Source organism: Bactrocera neohumeralis, chromosome 4 (genome assembly GCF_024586455.1).
Source record: "Bactrocera neohumeralis isolate Rockhampton chromosome 4, APGP_CSIRO_Bneo_wtdbg2-racon-allhic-juicebox.fasta_v2, whole genome shotgun sequence".
Classification (NCBI taxonomy): domain Eukaryota; kingdom Metazoa; phylum Arthropoda; class Insecta; order Diptera; family Tephritidae; genus Bactrocera; species Bactrocera neohumeralis.
This window is the reverse complement of record NC_065921.1, coordinates 64905441-64925912: the sequence shown is the minus strand read 5'-3', so window position 1 is coordinate 64925912 and position 20472 is coordinate 64905441. Positions and strand designations below refer to the sequence as shown.

Genomic DNA, 20472 nt, shown 5'->3' with positions numbered 1-20472 from the left:
TGGGGTGCGTACTTGCTTATATTCATTTGACTTCAGGCGCGATTGCAACCATGCAAAGAAATTCAAAATGAAAAGAAATGTAGCAGCGAACTGTTATGAAGAAGAAACAAAGCATGTTACTCGCGAACGAGCAATTTGATGCCCTCATCCCCTCGACTATAAACTACGTGTTTAGTTTGGTCAACTAAAGTTTTCGTGTGTGAACGAGCACTGATAATACTAGACAATATGTTTCTTAATTCGGGGAATCCATCGTATCACATAGCCTAACAACACCATCTCAAGTGCATGAGCATTTATATATGTACATATGTATGTACATATACTACAACGTGTCAGAAAAACTGTAAATATGCAGAATGCTTGCAGCAAAACGCATTGTTAAATCAACCGCCGAAGTGAAACAACAGTTACTTCAATAGTTGGATTGAGAATTTCTTTATGTTATTGTTTTTACTTGTGTCAATATTATTAAAAGAAGGAGTAAAAATGTGTGATATGTTCAAAATGAGTAATGGAATTGTAGATTTCACAGATATAAAAGATAAGGATGAATGTGATAACCATAAAAATATAACAGCAGAAAATAAAAAGATAAAACCTCATAAAGCTGAGAAATGGGGTGAGAAAAAATATAAAATAGAAATTTAAACAAGAAAAATGTAGTGAATGTGAAAATATGTTAACGCATTTGTTAAAATAAAATATTATTTGAATTTCCTAGAAATTGAAGCTGTTGGCCAGTTCCTATTCGAAGAGTATCAGAATTTGGTGTTTGGAGTAAGAACCGAATGGCTCGTGCGAAAAAGTATATTACGTGCAAAATTTGTTAAATATATTCAGAATGCAAAAACTGAATTTCGCCAGCGTTTATTGGAAGCAAACGGCACTTACGATGTAAGATTTCAAAATTTTGACAATTTTATATAAACAAATACATGTGTATGTGCGTCTATTTCATACATACAAAAGTCAGGTATAATATATGAAGATAATAGCTAGAAGACATATTACGATTATGTGTACATATCTATACATACTATATATGTATGTGTATGTATGTATATGTGCGCTAAAAATTCGAGTAAAGCATTTGTTTTCACAAGTTGTGTTTCAGTTTTATTGATTCAAGAGAATATTGGCAGAGAACGTACATTTATATTATTATTAATTTCTCTGATATTGGTATGAAATGGTCAAATATTGTGAATTCTTAAATACATACATGCATACATAAGTATATATACTACTGTGGATAAATTGAAAGGTGAATATATCCATTTCATCTGCGATACTAGATATAACAGAATATTAGTATGAAATAGTCAAATATTAATTTTTAAATTTTATTGACAAAATAGTTATTTATACAAAAGCCAAAAACAAAATACATTAACTTCGGCTGTCTCGCAGCTACAATATACGTACACTGCTTTTCTTATACCATAAAATGGTCTATATCTTGATTTTAATCTGTTAGTTTGTATGGCAGCTGTATGCTGAACAAATCCTTCGGAACTTATAAAGTATAAAACCGTTTTTTTTAATACAAGAACTTAATTCCTTCGGACAAATAAAAGAGTTTTTTATACAATAACTTAATGATCTGTAGTTGTTAGATCGGCAGAAATCTGCCGAGTTGACCGTCCTTGGTCGGATAAAAAATCTTGGTCGTTCCGGACTCTCGTGGGAACGAAGTTTGATCTCACAATTTGTATGGCAGCTATGTACATATTGATACTACATACTGATACTATACCCTGTATAGGGTATGAAAGAAAATATTTGTTTAAATGTTTAGTAAACAATTTTTTTTTTAACTTAATTAGTTCAACGTTATTGTTTCATGAACGGTTGATAGCAGTAGCGCAAATAGGCACTTACATAAACTCATAAAACGTGTAAGTTATTTTAAAATAACTAATCTAAAGGCCTTAAAACTCAACAAAGAAAACCTGTACGTTTAAGTAATGTTTATATATATGGGAGCATGAATATCAATATGGACACCTATCACATTATTATATTTCTACACATACTTGCTAAAAAAAATAAATATACATATGTGTTTACACAATTGAAAAAAGAGCCTACAGCTAGCCCCTACAGCTAGCTTAGAAAGCAATGAAATTAAATGATTTTTAATGTTCCTTTTCACATTTTCAGTATGTATATATATGTACATGTGATTTTTTAAGAGTATTGATAACTTTTTTTAAAAAAATTGTAAAATTTGCAAAATCTCATCGGTTCTTTATTTGAAACGTTAGATTGGTTCATGACATTTATACTTTTTGAAGATAATTTCATTTAAATGTTGACTCATGTGGTTTCAAAAGATGGCGTATATTACACAGCTCGCGATTCTATGGCCATTTTGAGGGAAAAACTTTTAGAACAATTCATCTCAAGAAATGGACCCGTAAGTTGGCCACCAAGATCATGCGATTTAACGCCTTTAGACTATTTTTTGTGGGGCTACGTCAATCTAAAGTCTACAGAAATAAGCCAGCAACTATTCCAGCTTTGGAAGACAACATTTCCGAAGAAAATCGGGCTATTCCGGCCGAAATGCTTGAAAAAGTTGCCCAAAATTGGACTTTCCGAATGGACCACCTAAGACGCAGCCGCGGTCAACATTTAAATGAAATTATCTTCAAAAAGTAAATGTCATGAACCAATCTTAACGTTTTCAAATAAAGAACTTCGATGAGATTTGTCTTCAAAATTTTATTGCGTTTTTTTTTAAAAAAGTTATCAAGCTCTTAAAAAATCACCCGATATATATGTACATGTATATCTTCATATGCACGTATTTATTTTGTTTAGAGTTACGGGTAACGATAATTGTAAAGTTGCAAAGCTCAGCGAAATGGTTTGCATTCTTATTGCCTTTGTTTCAAATGTAAATGTATGTATACATATGTATTGTATGTATATAGGTACGTAGTATATCAACGGTTAAGTTAAATATTAAAAATAAATGAATCAAATAGGTATATTACGAGTATACATATATGTAATTGTCATGCCAATTTATCTGAAATTTTTATCATTTTATCACCATTAGTTATAATGTTTGCAAAAAATTGTGTATTGGAATTTCCGTAAAGTATTTATGTACATTCGGGTGTATGTATGTACATATATCTCAGATATTTTTTAAAGTGCAATAGTATTGGCAACCTAAATTTTGTATATTAATAGCGGACAAACACGAATTGCATATCATGTTGTACCTATAGTTAGTTAGTATAGAATTTGATGTATACTATTTTAACGTGCTAATTATTCAGGTGTTTAACTGCAGCGATTTCAATCAGGCGTATACATATGAACATTTAATCACGTAAATTTAAATGTTTCTATGTAGGAATGAGTCATTTTGTAATCACATATAAGAGTAAAAAAACTGTTTTGCGTTATCTTTTACATATTTAAAACTTTTAACTGCATTTTATAACGCCTTGCAATAAAATTTTATATTTGTATTTTTTTTAAGGTAGATAGGTTAGGTTCTAAGCTAAGTACATATGGGTTTGCGTTTGAAAAAAATAATTTCTAATGGATTAGCAGTCCAAAAGATATATAACATGAGTTTTTATATGAATGCGATAACTATGTTATACAGTCGACAGTTGTCCACAAAATAAAAGGTTTACTAATATGAAAAATGTATTTGGCTGCATAACTTTTCTGTATCACTTTTCTGTATCACATGTAAACGGCGAAATACAATAGCGGTATATTATCATTAAAATACGTAATTTTTTTTATCGTTCATCTTTTCTAGTTCTTGGAGACCTTTGATCTTGCTTTCCATAAAAAATAGCAGTGTAAATTTCCTTTGTAAAATACTCTATCCTAAAAACTATTCGCAAAATTAGAAAATTCATTATCTAGCAGCATTGAATTGGTTATTCTTAGTTATTAATCGCTGGATTTTTTCTTCAGTGGCTAGAGGAAAGTACTGTACAAAGGTAAAGCGGAAAATATTACAAAAAATTAAGAGAACTAGAAACATTTTTTGTATTAGTAGATCCAAGAAATCGAAGGTTAACAAATGCCGAAATTATAGCTTAAGCTTGACCTTAATCCCATAAAAAAACTAAATAATGATACGAAAAAAAATTGTATGAGGAACTAGTTTTTCAGTTTAATTAACATCAATTGTAAAATAACATTCTCTTTACAATATATTCAAATATATTTTGGGTATATATATTTAAATACATCAAGAGAATATGTTGTACAAAAAATTGAAACAAACATTTTTATTATTGAAAATTTAACTTAAAGTTTCGTTTTGTTTATGTGGTCATTGCTATCTTTTTGAGGACAACTGTATGTATGTAACGTTATCTTTGCTGTTATATCTCTACTTGATTATGCCAATCTAAAAATTTGGTTTATACTAGTTGTTCTTCGGTTCGCCATTCCCGAAGGCTTGGCGTATTTTAGAGAAATTCTTTAAGTGGTATAAATCTGTTTTTATACTCTCGCAACAATGTTGCTAAGGAGAGTACATATCGGGTGATTTTTTTGAGGTTAGGATTTTCATGCATTAGTATTTGACAGATCACGTGGGATTTCAGACATGGTGTCAAAGAGAAAGATGCTCAGTATGCTTTGACATTTCATCATGAATAGACTTACTAACGAGCAACGCTTGCAAATCATTGAATTTTATTACCAAAATCAGTGTTCGGTTCGAAATGTGTTTCGCGCTTTACGTCCGATTTATGGTCTACATAATCGACCAAGTGAGCAAACAATTAATGCGATTGTGACCAAGTTTCGCACTCAGTTTACTTTATTGGACATTAAACCAACCACACGAATGCGTACAGTGCGTACAGAAGAGAATATTGCGTCTGTTTCTGAGAGTGTGGCTGAAGACCGTGAAATGTCGATTCGTCGCCGTTCGCAGCAATTGGGTTTGTGTTATTCGACCACATGGAAGATTTTACGCAAAGATCTTGGTGTAAAACCGTATAAAATACAGCTCGTGCAAGAACTGAAGCCGAACGATCTGCCACAACGTCGAATTTTCAGTGAATGGGCCCTAGAAAAGTTGGCAGAAAATCCGCTTTTTTATCGACAAGAAATGGACCCGTAGGTTGGCCACCAAGATCATGCGATTTAACGCCTTTAGACTATTTTTTGTGGGGCTACGTCAAGTCTAAAGTCTACAGAAATAAGCCAGCAACTATTCCAGCTTTGGAAGACAACATTTCCGAAGAAATTCGGGCTATTCCGGCCGAAATGCTCGAAAAAGTTGCCCAAAATTGGACTTTCCGAATGGACCACCTAAGACGCAGCCGCGGTCAACATTTAAATGAAATTATCTTCAAAAAGTAAATGTGATGAACCAATCTAACGTTTCAAATAAAGAACCGATGAGATTTTGCAAATTTTATGCGTTTTTTTTTTAAAAAAGTTATCAAGCTCTTAAAAAATCACCCGATATTATAGTTTTGTTCACATAACGGTTGTTTGTAAGTCCTAAAACTAAAAGAGTCAGATATAGGGTTATATATACCAAAGTGATCAGGGTGACGAGTAGAGTCGAAATCCGGATGTCTGTCTGTCCGTCCGTCCGTCTGTCCGTCCGTCTGTCCGTCCGTCCGTGCAAGCTGTAACTTGAGTAAAAATTGAGATATCATGATGAAACTTGGTACACGTATTCCTTGGCTCCATAAGAAGGTTAAGTTCGAAGATGGGCAAAATCGGCCCACTGCCACGCCCACAAAATGGCTGAAACCGAAAACCTATATAGTGTCATAACTAAGCCATAAATAAAGATATTAAAGTGAAATTTGGCACAAAGGATCGCATTAGGGAGGGGCATATTTGAACGCAGTTTTTTGGAAAAGTGGGCGTGGCCCCGCCCCCTACTAAGTTTTTTGTACATATCTCGGAAACTACTATAGCTATGTTAACCAAACTCTACACAGTCGTTTTCTTCAGGCATTTCCATATACAGTTCAAAAATGGAAGAAATCGGATAATAACCACGCCCACCTCCCATACAAAGGTTATGTTCAAAATCACTAAAAGTGCGTTAACCGACTAACAAAAAACGTCAGAAACACTAAATTTTACGGAAGAAGTGGCAGAAGGAAGCTGCACCCAGGCTTTTTTTAAAAATTGAAAATGGGCGTGGCGCCGCCCACTTATGGACCAAGAACCATATCTCAGGAGGTACTAGACCGATTTCAATGAAATTCGGAATATAATATTTTCTTAACATCCTGATGACATGTACGAAATATGGATGAAATCGGTTCGCAACCACGCCTTCTTCCAATATAAAGCTATTTTGAATTCCATCTGATGCTTTCTCTGTATAATACGAGTATAAACATTAGGAACCAATGATGATAGCGGAATAAAACTTTACAAAAATACGGTATTTGAAAAATATGTAAATGACGTATTATGAAATCTCGATTATCACTTTACCATGCGAGAGTATAAAATGTTCGGTGACACCCGAACTTAGCCCTTCCTTACTTGTTTTTTTCTGATATTTGCTTGGTCTTTCGGTGCTTTACTGCAACAATAACACACCACTCGATTTCTATAAATTTTCAAGTGTAATTTGATAATAAGCTATTGCCGTCTGTAAATAGAACGTGGTTTTGTATTATGTTTCGACACAATCGTTCCAGTGGAGAATAAATTATTTTCAAGTACCACACAAAGAAATGTTTGGTGCAACGTCATTATTCGTTTTTTTGTTCCACATGATAGATATATTGTGAATAATATTATATACCTACGAATTACTAGTATTCTATTGCCGTTTATTTCAATTTATAATTTTTATGATTTGTCTACATAGATTGGCACATTGCTAAGTCGCACCAATTATCTGATTAACACGAAACGTGGAAGTCTGTTTTATCGAATTAGAACCTCAACCTTTTTTGAATATACGAATAAAAAACTTGAAGAATTTGACGAAAAACAAAAAAATGGTCAATCAACGGAGTTTATGCAAAACGGAGATGAATACAAAATATCCATCAATGGTGATCCAGCGCTGATAGGTATTTTGCCTACATATTTATATTGAATTATTATTATGAATTATTTTTAATTAAAATATGTACATATGTATATGAATATCTATAAATGAATTACCACAGCTTCACAGCAAGTGGACGACAATGCGCCCACACATGAACTTCTCTATGAAGGCAGTCGGCAACAACAGCGTCAGCAGTTGTTTCAACTCACTAACATGGGCTGCTACATATGCCAAAGGAATTTCGTCTCACCCAATGATTTCGAGGACCACGTATTATTACACGGCGACGAGTCAGATTTTGAAATACTTAAAAATTATGAAAAAAGGTTGTATGAAACTGTAATTAATGTAATATATGTACATATTTACACAAATATTTTTTTTGCAGCGCTACACCTATATTCAAACTGTCGTATAATATTTGCAAGAATTCGCATTACTTTCGCTTCAATTTAGAATCGATGCGACCGAATATTATTATAGAGAAACTGGTGATCGTACAAACGCGTACTTTTTACTATGTCAATAATACGCGTGTGCCGTATTCCTTGGGTGAGGATCGTAAAGATAGTTTCTTTGTCGATTCTCATCTCTTTCGTAAAGGTGTAGAACAACCAATTGTTGTGGTCTTTCATGAAGAGTATAGTAATCAAGTGCGTAATATAGAGCAGCATCATTTTTGTGTAAGTAAAAAAGAACTAATCAAAACTAGAAACAACAGAGGCAATGCCCTAAAATGAAAAATAAGCAAACATACCAAACCAGAAATAAAAATAAAAAAAGAAGAAAATAACAAAACAAAAAAAAAAAAAAAACATTAAAAACAAATTGAAAAAAAAAAACTAAATTACATGAAAAACTAATTGAAAAAAAAAAACAAATAACAAAACATTAAACATCACCGTTGTTATGTGAAAATAATAATTTCGGTGTGTTGAAAAATCAAAAAAAAAAAAACGATAAAAAATCAAACGTTACAGAAACAATATAAAGTAAAGAGAAAACTATTGAAATAACACTTCAAAACAGAAACAGGAATTAAAAATGAGCGAATAAAAAAATAAACAATATAATAAGACAATAAAATAATAACAAGAGGTAACGAAACAGCACAATAAAAATCTACAAAAACAAAAAAGAAAAATTTTACCGAAATAACATAATATAATAATTTTCCATACATATGTTGCAATTTTTTCTAGCGCATTGAAGAGTTTCCTGTGGTTAAGTTGAACATCAGTCCATGTCGTTTACCTAATAAAATGTAAGCTAATATAACAATAATAATTTTTGCTCTACTACATAATTATGTAATCGCCTTGAATTTGCTTTTAGATTATATAATTTCTAACAATTTGTTTGAAAATTAATCTTAAGTTTCATTTGTTTTCCTTTTTCGCCATGAAAAAATGCGTTAGTACATTTAAACCAAAATTTAAACTTCCTCAATACATGCCGCCTGTGGAAATTCGTCGTGCACTGCAAAAGGATTCGATTGAAGCGCCACTTGCTTCATTATCTAATGAGTTTGCCGACTACCTGATGAATAAAAAGAGTTTGACTCAACAAAATATACGTGAGGTGTTTTTGAAACTTTTACAGATCGAGGATTGGGATACAATGCGCGATTATTCCAGTCTAGTGCAACGAAATGTCCAACTGCGCACTTACGAAAACGACTATATTGTGAAGGTTAGCAACAATTCTCTTTATATTTAATAGTATGTGTATATACACTCGATCTTTTAGCACGGTTCACTGTGACAGTAAATTATTCGTGCAAAAAAAAAATCAGATTTTCATATAAAACTCACTTTTAGGACCAATTTAAAAAATATTCCTTGCGAGAAAGAAAAACGTATAAAAAATAGTATATATTCGTACTGTGAAAGTTTGCATGGAATTATACATATGTATATATTACTGTAAAGAAACAAACAAAAAATACTCTCGGTCTGGTAAAATTTCAAATTTTATCCAAGTTGAGGAAGTGATTTTCTATTGCAAAAAATGTATACAATGAAAATGAAAAACACGTGCAAAAAAGTAAAACCGTGTAAAAAAGGTAACTACAAAAACACCGCTTAAAAAAAATTCGTGCAAAAGAGAGGTCAAGTGTTTGATATGTTATTTAAGAAGTAGAGCTCTGAAACTTTTTATTGCTTATTGGTTGAATATATTTTGTTGCGTGTTTAGTTGTTCAAAGGCGAAGCAAGTTTGTTGTCTTCACGGCGATCGCGCCTACGTACATATTTGATACGGAAAGAATTTTTTAAAAACACGTGGAAAGACGGAATCATTTTATGGTGTATATTGGGGCATAAAAACGCATTAATTTTGACATTGCTCAGGTATACACGATTTATGATTATATACCAATAATACTTACTGACCGACATATTCGGCATAAAACTTATTAGAATAACGAAAATCATTATAAGTATTATATGGGAGTTGCAGGTAGTATTGACCCGCTTGCATCTATTTTAACCAATACTACATATAATTAACATGCCACAGACTAATAAAATGCTTCCAGGGACTCATCAAGGTTCCACTCTATTATAAGTAAAGTATTCTCTGAGTTTCAATTATATATCTCACATTGTGCAATACTTTCTGTCAAAAGTCAACTATCAATGTCATCCGCCTAGGTTCGCTTATTCAGTACATAGGGGTTTGAATAGTTTCAGTTCGATTCGGACAATTTTTCGTCATAGGTTGGCATACTTCATGCAAAGTTTTATGCCGTTATAGTAATTGCTTATTGATTTGTACATTGGAAAGTAAAAGTATAAAAAGAATTTAAAATTATGTTATGGGAAGTAAGCGTGTTTGTAGTCTGATTTCTCCCATTTTCGTACTGTGACATAGGAATGTTGAAATAATGTGACATAATAATGTTGAGATAACCGAGCTTTCATCTAAAAGAGGGCGATACCACGCCCGTTGTCCAATTTTGACCCCAGCTCTTATAAAGCTATGTATATACCATCCGAGGAGTTAAAATTTAATGTATTTAGAGCACACGCCTACTTTTTAAAAAGGTTTAGTCCACACATGGTCCTTTTTACTGCAATTTCTGTGCCAAATGACAGTTATATTTCGTAATTTAGTGTTTAGTTATGTCACTTTATAGGTTTTTGGTTAATGGCATTTTGTGTGTATGGCAGTGGTCCTACTACGCCCATCTACGAGTTCGCACTAATATCACAAGTTATAGCTCGCAAGGACGGACGGACGGACAGACCCGTATTTCTTCTTTTCTCGTCATCCGATTAGTTTTAGCTGATACAAACAATCGTTAGGTGAACAAAACTACTATACTCTATAGCAACTTGTTGCAAGAGCATAAAGAGTGAATATTTTTACGAAAGTTACGCATGCGTTTATGAAGTTCCGTTTAATTTCTACATATGTATCTCTTTAACAAAACTATTTGGTGCATGTTTTAGCCGTTGTCGTAAAAGCAACCCCATTGTGCTAATAAAAATTATTTTTTTTTTATTCCGGCCAGTTAAATATACCAAAACATATTCGTTTCGAGAATATAATTTTCCCTTTTGATGATGTTATTGTATTGCCCGCCGAGGAGGGAAATGCCGCAACAAATTCATTGGATGATCTAATGAAAAAGATGGAGCAATTGATTGACGAAACAGCTGTAAAGCAGGCACCGGAAAAGAAGAAATCGAAAAAATATATTGGTCAAATCGAATGCATCTCCTATGGACGCGTAACATTTAAATGTGAACAAAAAATCCCAAGTGACAAAACATACACCATACTTTTTCGACCGGCACGCATGGTTTTACGTTATCAATACCGCGCCTTAGAACAAATGGCTATCATGCCGCCGCGCATATTGAAACAGTTTTTGTTTCCTGACGAAATCGTAATGAGGGAATTGCCAACGTTAAGGTAAGAGTCAAGTAACGCTTATATAAAATAATAACAAATTTATTTTTTTTTTTCAGTTTAAATCTGCTTAATAAAAGCATTTATGAAAATCCCGAACAATTGCAGGCTATACAATGTGTGGTGAATAGTAATGAGAAACAAAGCCCACCATACATTATTTTCGGACCACCAGGTATAAAATAACCAAAAAAGAATTTAAAAAAAATTTAAACTAATTTCGCACCACCATTATTAGGCACCGGTAAAACCTCAACACTGGTCGAAGCCATTTATCAAATATATATGCTGCAACCGCAGTCGCGCATACTCATTACTGCTGGCTCGAATGGCGCTTGCGACGAGATCGCCTTACGTCTCTGCAATGCGCTCGCGTCCAATATCGAAAGACAGACGATCACACGTATTTATTCGCGCTCATATGAGAATCGTGCGGAAAACATCAACGAAACACTACTCGAATATTCCAATTTGTATGCCGATCATTTTCTGCCGGATGTGGAAGTGTTGCACTCCTATCGCATTGTTGTATGTACCTTAGGTTTAGTCGGGCGGCTGGCGACTGGCAAATTCGGCACGGAAAAAGATGGCAGTGGTGTGTTTACGCATGTTTTTGTTGATGAGGTAGCTGCGTCGACCGAAATGGAAACTTTGGTTGCTCTGACCGCAACATTGAGCTCAAACTCGAGCTTAGTCATAGCCGGCGATCATCGGCAATTAGGTCCAATATTAAATTCGAAACGTGCCGCAAATATGGGTTTGGAGGTCTCATTAATGGAGCGTCTTCTTGCGCGGGATTGCTATCGTGTCGATGAATATGGCAATTATAATCGGCAAATACAAATACGCCTGCGCCGCAATTATCGTTCGCATCCAGAAATCGTTAAACTTTTTAGTGAAATGTTCTATGACGGACAACTGTTGTCCAAAGCGGCACCAGGTGAGTGTAATTTGGAATATAAGCAAATTTTGAATGGAATTTATATTTATTTCATTGTGTTATCCTTTGAGGGGGATAGTGGATAGAATAATGGGGCTAAATTGTTTAAGTTTGATTTCGAAAATTGGCTACCGAACAGTTGGTATTTTTTTGCTGGTGAAGTGACAATTCTTGGCCGGAAAATAACAGGTTGGATTCGGGTTACAATAAAACTCGTTTGTATGTTATTCTTCTTCTTAATTGGCGTAGACACCGCTTACGCGATTATAGCCGAGTTAACAACAGCGCGCCAGTCGTTTCTTCTTTTCGCTGCGTGGCGCCAATTGGATATTCCAAGCGAAGCCAGGTCCTTCTCCACTTGGTCCTTCCAACGGAGTGGAGGTCTTCCTCTTCCTCTGCTTCCCCCGGCGGGTACTGCTTCGAATACTTTCAGAGCTGGAGTGTTTTCATCCATCCGGACAACATGACCTAGCCAGCGTAGCCGCTGTCTTTTAATTCGCTGAACTATGTCAATGTCGTCATATATCTCGTACAGCTCATCGTTCCATCGGATGCGATATTCGCCGTGGCCAATGCGCAAAGGACCATAAATCTTTCGCAGAATTTTTCTCTCGAAAACTCGTAACGTCGACTCATCGGTTGCTGTCATCGCCCAAGCCTGCACCATATAGCAGGACGAGAATTATGAGCGACTTATAGAGTTTTGCTTTTGTTCGTCGAGAGAGGACTTTACTTTTCAATTGCCTACTCAGTCCGAAGTAGCACCTGTTGGCAAGAGCAATCCTGCGTTGGATTTCCAGGCTGACATTATTAGTGGTGTTAATGCTGGTTCCTAAATAGACGAAATTATCTACAACTTCAAAGTTATGACTGTCAACAGTGACGTGAGAGCCAAGTCGCGAGTGCGACGACTGTTTGTTTGATGACAGGAGATATTTCGTTTTGCCCTCGTTCACTACCAGACCCATTTTCTGTGCTTCCTTGTCCAGCCTAGAGAAAGCAGAACTAACGGCGCGGGTGTTGAGGCCGATGATATCAATATCGTCGGCATACGCCAACAGCTGTACACTCTTATAGAAGATGGTACCTTCTCTGTTTAGTTCTGCAGCTCGAACTATTTTCTCCAGGAGCAGGTTGAAGAAGTCACGGTCACGGGAGGATGGAGTCATGTGTAGAAGTTCACGCAAGTGAGGAAAGTTCTCTGATCGCCATTCACTTGGGAGTGGCCAGAAACGATTCTTTTACACATGGCTCAAGCAGCTCACTACTTCCGGTCTTTGACCAAGTATCCTCTGGGTAGCCTAAGAACATCCGTTCGAAGGCGAGCTAAAGTGAGAAGGCGAAACATTCCCTACAAGGGTTGTGCGCTGGGCTTGGGACCCGCCACGTAAAAAAACAATACCAATGAAAATGTATGTTATTATAAACAAATTATATTCCGGGCAACTCAAAACTTATAGGACCTACAATATGAGGGATACCAAGTGGTTATTTTGAAATCATGTACTATGATATAGAACCTTCGGTATATTAAATTTAAATTTTTTTGTTTTGTTTTTAATAGACGTTCAGCAGTTATGTCGGGACTGGCATCGTGCACCGAATGCTGAGTATCCAATAATATTTCATTCCATTTTCGGACCAGAGCAGCGAGAAAAAAATTCCACCAGGTAATTAATAATACCATCGATTTTCCATCTGACATTAAATTAATATACACTAATATTGCTTTAGTCGTTACAATCCGCTCGAGATCCAAACTGTAATGGACTATGTACGTGATCTCTTATGTTTCGGCATTAAAGGTCATAAAGTCGTGCAGAGTGACATTGGTATTATTACGCCATATAAAAAACAATATATACGCATACAGGAGGAATTAAATTTGCGAAATTGGTATCAAATCGAGACTGGCGCTGTCGAATCGTTCCAGGGCAAAGAGAAACTCATCATAATTATCTCGTTTGTACGTTCGTTTACCAACAATTTAGGATTTCTGGAGAGTCGTAACGTATGTTAACATGTATAAATTCTGTATTTGCCAAATAATTAATTGTTTAATTGCTATATGCATATTTCAGCGTCTAAATGTCGCACTGTCACGTGCACGTGCGCTGCTCATACTCATTGGTAATCCGCGTACACTAAGCATCAATAGCGATTTCAAACATATCATCGAACTATGTCAACTGCAGAGGACTATGGTTGGCGCATCTTACTTCGACGATGACGGAAAGAATCCCAATAAATGTAAGAATGAATCGATGACGAAGTTGACGAAATCTTTGGAGAAGCTAAACATTAGTAAAGAGAATATCAATGCGTGCGGTAAAAATGGTGGCAAATCAAAGAACGCAAGGGCAAGAGCCAGGAAAAACCAGGCTAATAATAATAACAACACAGCTACTGCAGCAACAACAATGAACGAAGGTGCCAATGTGAATGATTTGCTCAAAAGCAACAACAGCAGTAAATTCAAAAGTAAGAAATGCTACTTTTATTACAAACTTAGAAATACGAAACGTGAAAAGGCGAAGGCAAAGTCAGTAGAAAGTCATGATGTTGATCGTTAAAAATGTAAAGCGCTGCGAGTAAACTGTTTGAATTGCTTGTGTGTGTGCGTGTTTGTGTGTGCTTAGGTCGTTGTGTTGGAGAGCTCGTTTATGAATACTCAAAGTGTTTTACATTCATTTTTTAGTTAAATGCACAAAATAAATTTTGTTATAGCTAAAGAATTGTTTTGCTTGCGCATGAAAATTTTTGCTTTATTTTACCTTTCATATTCATACACATGCATACATACCACATTTGACATATGGATTTTTATACATTTCTTAAAGTCACCAGCTTGTTTTTGTATTGAGTTTATATTAAATTTTATTAATGTTGAAGTTCAAATTTGTTTTACAACAAAGTCAAATTTTTATAAATTTTTTTAAAGTCGTCTGTGTTTTACAACAAAACCAAATTTTTATAATTTTTTTAAAGCCGTCAGTTTTTTTTGTATTGAGTTTATATTAAATTTTATCAATGTTGAAGTTTTATCTTATTTTTGTTTATGTTTTGCAAAAGAAAATTCAATTCTTAATATTTATATATATTTTTAGAGTCATCAGCTTATTTTGTCTTGAGTTTATATTAAATTATATTAATGCTGAAATCATAAATTTTATGTATTACCTGTTATGTTGCTTGCTTGAAAATTTTTGCTGGTCAAAATGATCACTATAATAAGAAATTGTATTTTTTCTTACATAATAAACTTTTTTGTACACTAAACACAATTTCACCACATATTCATTTTATATTCTTTACATATTAACAGTAATTGAATCAGCTTCTGTTTCAATAAATGTGATAGCTTACAGCGTAGACGTGGATTTTGTGCGCAAAACCTTTGTTTAGTCATGTTTCGTCATCCTGCTTAAGGAGTTAGGACAGTTCAAAAAGAGGCCAAATGTTGACTATACATATATGTATTCTGGTAGTGAGACAACAGGAAACGAATCTTTTTCAGGCTTCATACATGTATTTTTGTGAAAATCTTGACTGACCTAACCTTAAAATATTCCATCTCAAATAGTAAAATATTTAATATCTAACAATCATCTAATTTGCGAACTGCAACATTCGCTTTTGTTGCTGTTAATCATTAAATATACCATATTTAAACATATTTCATGATTTCAAAATGTTTTCACATTCTTACTTAAAGTCACACAGCCAACGTCTGCTGAAAAACAACGCCAAACATTTGAGCGCCTAAAGGATCTTTATCTAACCAACGAACTTAGCGATCTTGTGGAGACTACTAGTAGCACCAGCAATCGTAAAAATTATAATAAGAAGCAGCCAAAATCAGAAATTGATGAGCTTCTTGAGGGACTACCAAGCGTGCCGCGTGAGAGGATGCAGAAAATCCAAAGTGAGCAACATGATTTTGAAATAGTTAACCTGGCGACAGGTCAAACTACTCAACACGATGAATTGCGCACACGTTTCGAACGACTACAAAGAAAGCCAACAACAACAACAACACCAACATACCAAGCACAAGCTACAGCAAACAGTGCAACCGCATTGAAACCAACCGGGGCACAGCCAAACTTAATCAACAACAATCCCAATAAAAGTGCAACATTTGCGTCGCCAAAGGCCGTAGCTTTCAATAGTCAGCATTTTGCTGCATACACCAAGTCATCGTTCAGCGGTGAGAGGGGTGCAGTATCAGCTACAGCGGCTGGGCAGAAGTCTAAACCAACGCATAGTATGAACGTAGGTAACACCGCTACGTTTGGGCCAGCGGTTCTAGGTCGTATAGAGTATGCCACTCCGCCGAAGTATGTGCAAACACGCACACATCCACCGCCTAAGGCGAAATCTTCAAAATCAAAGTGTGTAATTTCTTAAGTTGGAAGTTGTTGTGTAAACACTCCACATGTAAGCGCGTATGCGACCCTTTTTATTTTTATTTTCATATCAATTATGCAAAGTTTTACCTTGATAAGTGCGTTACGCGTGCTTATCTTGGACTTTGCTCGCAGTTTTGCGGGAACATTGTTTCGGAATGTTCGAGGAAAGTGCAAAGGAAAATTTATGTTGAAATTTTTATGGCAGGTATGTTTAAATGATAAGGCTTCAAAGGTTAAGCCTTGCTTTTTGCTATCCCCTGCCTATATTTTTCCATGCTCCCTTTGTACTCAATTATTATCTCGTAATTTTGACAACTGTTGTTTTCGCAAAAAATATATATTATTATGTTTGCAGCTTAAAAACTACAACAAATAGTTTGTGCAAACATGTTTAAGTGTGGAAGAGGCAGTGAGGCTACAGAAAATATAATCAAATCTCGCTGATTATTTCAATATTTTTTAATATTGTCATTACGTTTCGAAGGAGCCTTTATATTAGATTTAAGATTCAAGCTTAAATAGATGCTTAATTATTATCTAATTGTGCTTGAATCTTTAATTAATCTAAGGTTAGTTATATAACTAGTCGCTTTTTGCGAGGGTGCTGTGCACAGAGATGCATATTTTATTGTTTAGGCATTTTGTAGCAGATTTTATGGAAACTAACCATCGATTAAACTTAATGGCGGAAAATGCTTAGTATAATGGATGATTGGCCGAATAGGTTTGCCTTAGTCTACCATTTGAAAAGTGATTTCTGCTTTAAATGTTTCCAAAATACTGTTAGAGGAATAATTGATCGAAGCATATACTATATATAATGTTGTAGAATATTAGTTATTTCAAAAGTAATTTCAAAAGACATGTGCCAAAAATTGACAATGTTATAGATTTGGTTTAAACTTGTCTAAAACATCATTACTTAACTTGCTCGCTGGAAATAGAACATTTTTTAAAGTTTTTGGGTAATATTCCCAAAGCGCGATATACCGAAAACTAGTCGAAATACGTCAAATGTTAAAAAATATTTTCTAGTTGGTATGTAATCACCTGATAGTAAGTTCTTTGAAAGTTATTTTTGCATAAGGCTTCCTAGAGTTTTGTACCATAAACTGGTAAAAATATAAAGAATCTACTAAAACAAACCGAAAACTTAAAAAAACTCGCTGATAAAATAATTCTTGATTTAAAGTGGTTGAGTTCTATTTTGGTAAAGGCCACCAGAAACTGATCAAAGGATATCAAATATTTTTAAATATTGGACAGCTGTTATGATGTCACTGATTGAAAGTTTTCTGAAAAGTAATTTGCTTCCAAAAGTTTTATACTAAACACCGAGTGCCTATTTTAATAAGAGTGGTTCAACTAATTAGATTTTCATGGTGAATGAGTGAACTAAATATTGTAAGCCAAAGATTAGAAGATATATTTGAATGGCGAACGCACTGATCAAAGTTCCTACGAATAACGTTTACGAAAATATAGTTTTATTTAAAAGCAACTACATTTTGCGGTCTTCGTTGATAAATTGAGAAAATATTCTTTTGATTCGACTTCGTGTGACAATATTATGTTCTGAACTTTTTCTTTATTTAGTTTCGGAACTTATTTGTAAATCATCATACATTTTTTGTGTCTGTCCAAAAAAATTGAAAATTATCTTTTCTTTTCGATTCCAATTCATGTGAAATTCTTTTCAAAATCATTATTTCTATCGAAGCTAACAGTAGTAAATGTATGTATAAGGTTTCGGAAACCATTCAAATTACAAAATTGTTTTCCTTCTCATTTAAATGGCATAATACATAAAATCGAAAAGTATATATAATAATATCCTATATATGTATATGAGCGATATATTTTTTTACTTATCATAGAAAGAGGTGCCTATTTTGCCTACTACGTCATCTTTAAAGATTTTATGAATTTTTATATTTCACTAAGCACAATATTATATTTTATACACCTAAGCACAATTGTTTTAAAAAAATATATATATTTCTTAATCATATAATTATTGTACTAACCAACTTTCTCAAAATAAAAACATATTTACCATATATCCTATTCAAAGATAATGCCTTTTAATTGTAGAAAAGTAAAATTTGGAAGGGGTCAGTAGGGGTAATCTGGCCTGTTTTTTGACATTTTTTTCATAGAAAATATAGCCAGGCGTTTTGTGAACATTAAAAAAAAATTAAGCAAATCGGTTGAGTAGTTCGACCGGAATCATGTCCGCCAGTTTAAAAAAGTGTGTTTTGAGAAAAACGCTTTTAAAGTTTGAGGTGTGCACTGCGAGCGCTCCAAACGTCGAGCGGTATTACTATTTTTGGGCCTTTTTCGAAACATTCCAATGGTAAAACGGGTTTCTACATTAATTCTAAAGGTATAAGTGAACAGAAAATGCAAAAAAAATATTACCCTAATGGCCTCTTAATAGAACATATTTTTTTTAGACAATATCAGAATAATAATATAGAAAAAGCTAGAAAAAGCTAGATTTCAAAGCAAAGATCTACAATTAGGTTAAATTCCCTATGACTATCACTTGAGAAACATGCTCCTCCAGGCTAGCTTTACACTAAGTACAATAAACTTCTAACTCTAAGACTTTACTTTGACCGATATAGATAGTATAGATACAGACTAATACTATAAAGAGGAAAAATTTGATTATTCATTTATGTAAATTGAATAGCTTCCGAAGCTACTTGACGGATGTGAAAAATTCTTTCACCGTTGAGTTGGTGAACATATGCTATATTTATTTTCAAAAAAGTTAGGGATACTTACTAAAACGCCAATTATATAACTCAAGGTGCAAATAAATTACCTAAAAACCCATACATAGTTCTGATTACGTCACAAAAAAGTGTTCTTTTACTTAGAAAAAAATTGCGCCTATGCAAAAGCTCTTTGTTTGTAACTTGGCATAATCCTTATTAAAAGTAAATTACTTAGTATTTAATACTCATCCAATATCTCTATATAACGTCGCATGCGAAGCAACAAAGTGCAGCGCGGCTCATTCGCCCTATTGGTCACCACGAAGTGGTTCCTGCTAGTAACTTATAAGAAGGAAATTGGCCCATAATTACCATTAAAATGAGCACCTTATCAAAGAGCTCGTTTTTGACGCTTCATAAAACTCTGACACTTCTTGTGAGCCTAACAATTAAGTTTCAAGTCCAAAGGCTCTACTCATTCTAATGAGGGCACATCTTGTTGTAGCGATTATCTGAACCCTACCTGAGGGAAAGTTATATGTTAGCCGTCATCGAAACGACTTAAAGATAGGCCCAGGAAACGAGATGTTTCGTAGGGTTTGGGCTACAGGGAGAGTGGTGTTAAGTGAGCTGGTTTCATTAGGCAAGCAAAGAGCATGCATGATTAAGTGTCGTGCGGAGACTCGTTGCTCGGAGGACATAGATTTTGCATGCCATGGTCTATTCTGAATAAGCAGGAGTTTAACCTGCTACAGAACACAGAACGAAGTTGGGCAAGGTTGGTGTTTATGAAAGGCGTTCAGTGTTTGTAGAAAAATGGTCACGTCCGAAATGCGGTCGGTGTATTATTCAATGTCGTCGACCTGTTGAAGGAATCTTCTACTGACGTTCCTGGGAGGCGACTTCTCTCAAACAGGTGACTGTACTGATGGTTTCTACAAAAAATATGAGAGCAGAAATGGAGAGAAAAATGTTATGCTCCTTTACAGGGAGCAGGCGGGCGTTAATTGTGTAAATGTTCGATGGGGGACATCAGGATTATCCCGTTATAGTACGAATTGCGGTGTTTTGACAAGTCTGTAGCTTCTCCATCTGCGTCGTGCTGCATCCGATCATTTTGGGCGGCGTAGTTGATTGCCTTGTACGTTACTAACAACGTCCTTTTGTCTGTATCCCAAGTGCTACCGGCCAGCGATTTGAGGATCCTGTTGCGGCTTTGCACTTTCGTGCCAATCGCGGTTAAGCGCGGAGTAAAAGAGTGCAGACTGTCAATTATAACACCTAAAATTTTAAAGTTGTTTACCGTCAGAATTTTATTATGAACGACGGAAAAGTTGAGGTGCAGTTTGCGCTCTCCGTCCATTTCGTAAATAGGGTGCCCGTGGATTAGGCGGGCAAGAGTTTTGGCGAGAAAATTCTAGGAGATAGACTTTCACTTCC

The 20472-nt window shown here is 34.6% G+C and overlaps 1 protein-coding gene across 1 annotated transcript; it reads left to right on the top strand.

Annotated features, from left to right (window-relative positions):
• The first annotated feature begins 222 nt into the window (after positions 1–222).
• LOC126756226 (helicase MOV-10) lies at positions 223–18366 on the top strand. Its single transcript, XM_050469146.1, has 14 exons — positions 223–622; positions 725–897; positions 6848–7055; positions 7155–7362; positions 7425–7719; positions 8239–8300; positions 8455–8728; positions 10554–10957; positions 11014–11129; positions 11193–11894; positions 13459–13564; positions 13629–13905; positions 13976–14375; positions 15610–18366. Exons 1-14 carry the CDS (start codon positions 442–444, stop codon positions 16302–16304), a joined length of 4101 nt encoding a protein of 1366 aa, XP_050325103.1. The 5' UTR covers positions 223–441; the 3' UTR covers positions 16305–18366.
• The last annotated feature ends 2106 nt before the right edge of the window (positions 18367–20472 follow it).

Bases quoted from the DNA above. Each gene is read 5' to 3' on its own strand.
- LOC126756226 (XM_050469146.1), top strand. From the start codon at position 442: ATGTTATTGTTTTTACTTGTGTCAATATTATTAAAAGAAGGAGTAAAA. The intron at 623-724 runs GTGAGAAAAAAT...TGAATTTCCTAG, and splicing joins TCATAAAGCTGAGAAATGGG to AAATTGAAGCTGTTGGCCAG. The intron at 14,376-15,609 runs GTAAGAAATGCT...TCTTACTTAAAG, and splicing joins CAACAGCAGTAAATTCAAAA to TCACACAGCCAACGTCTGCT.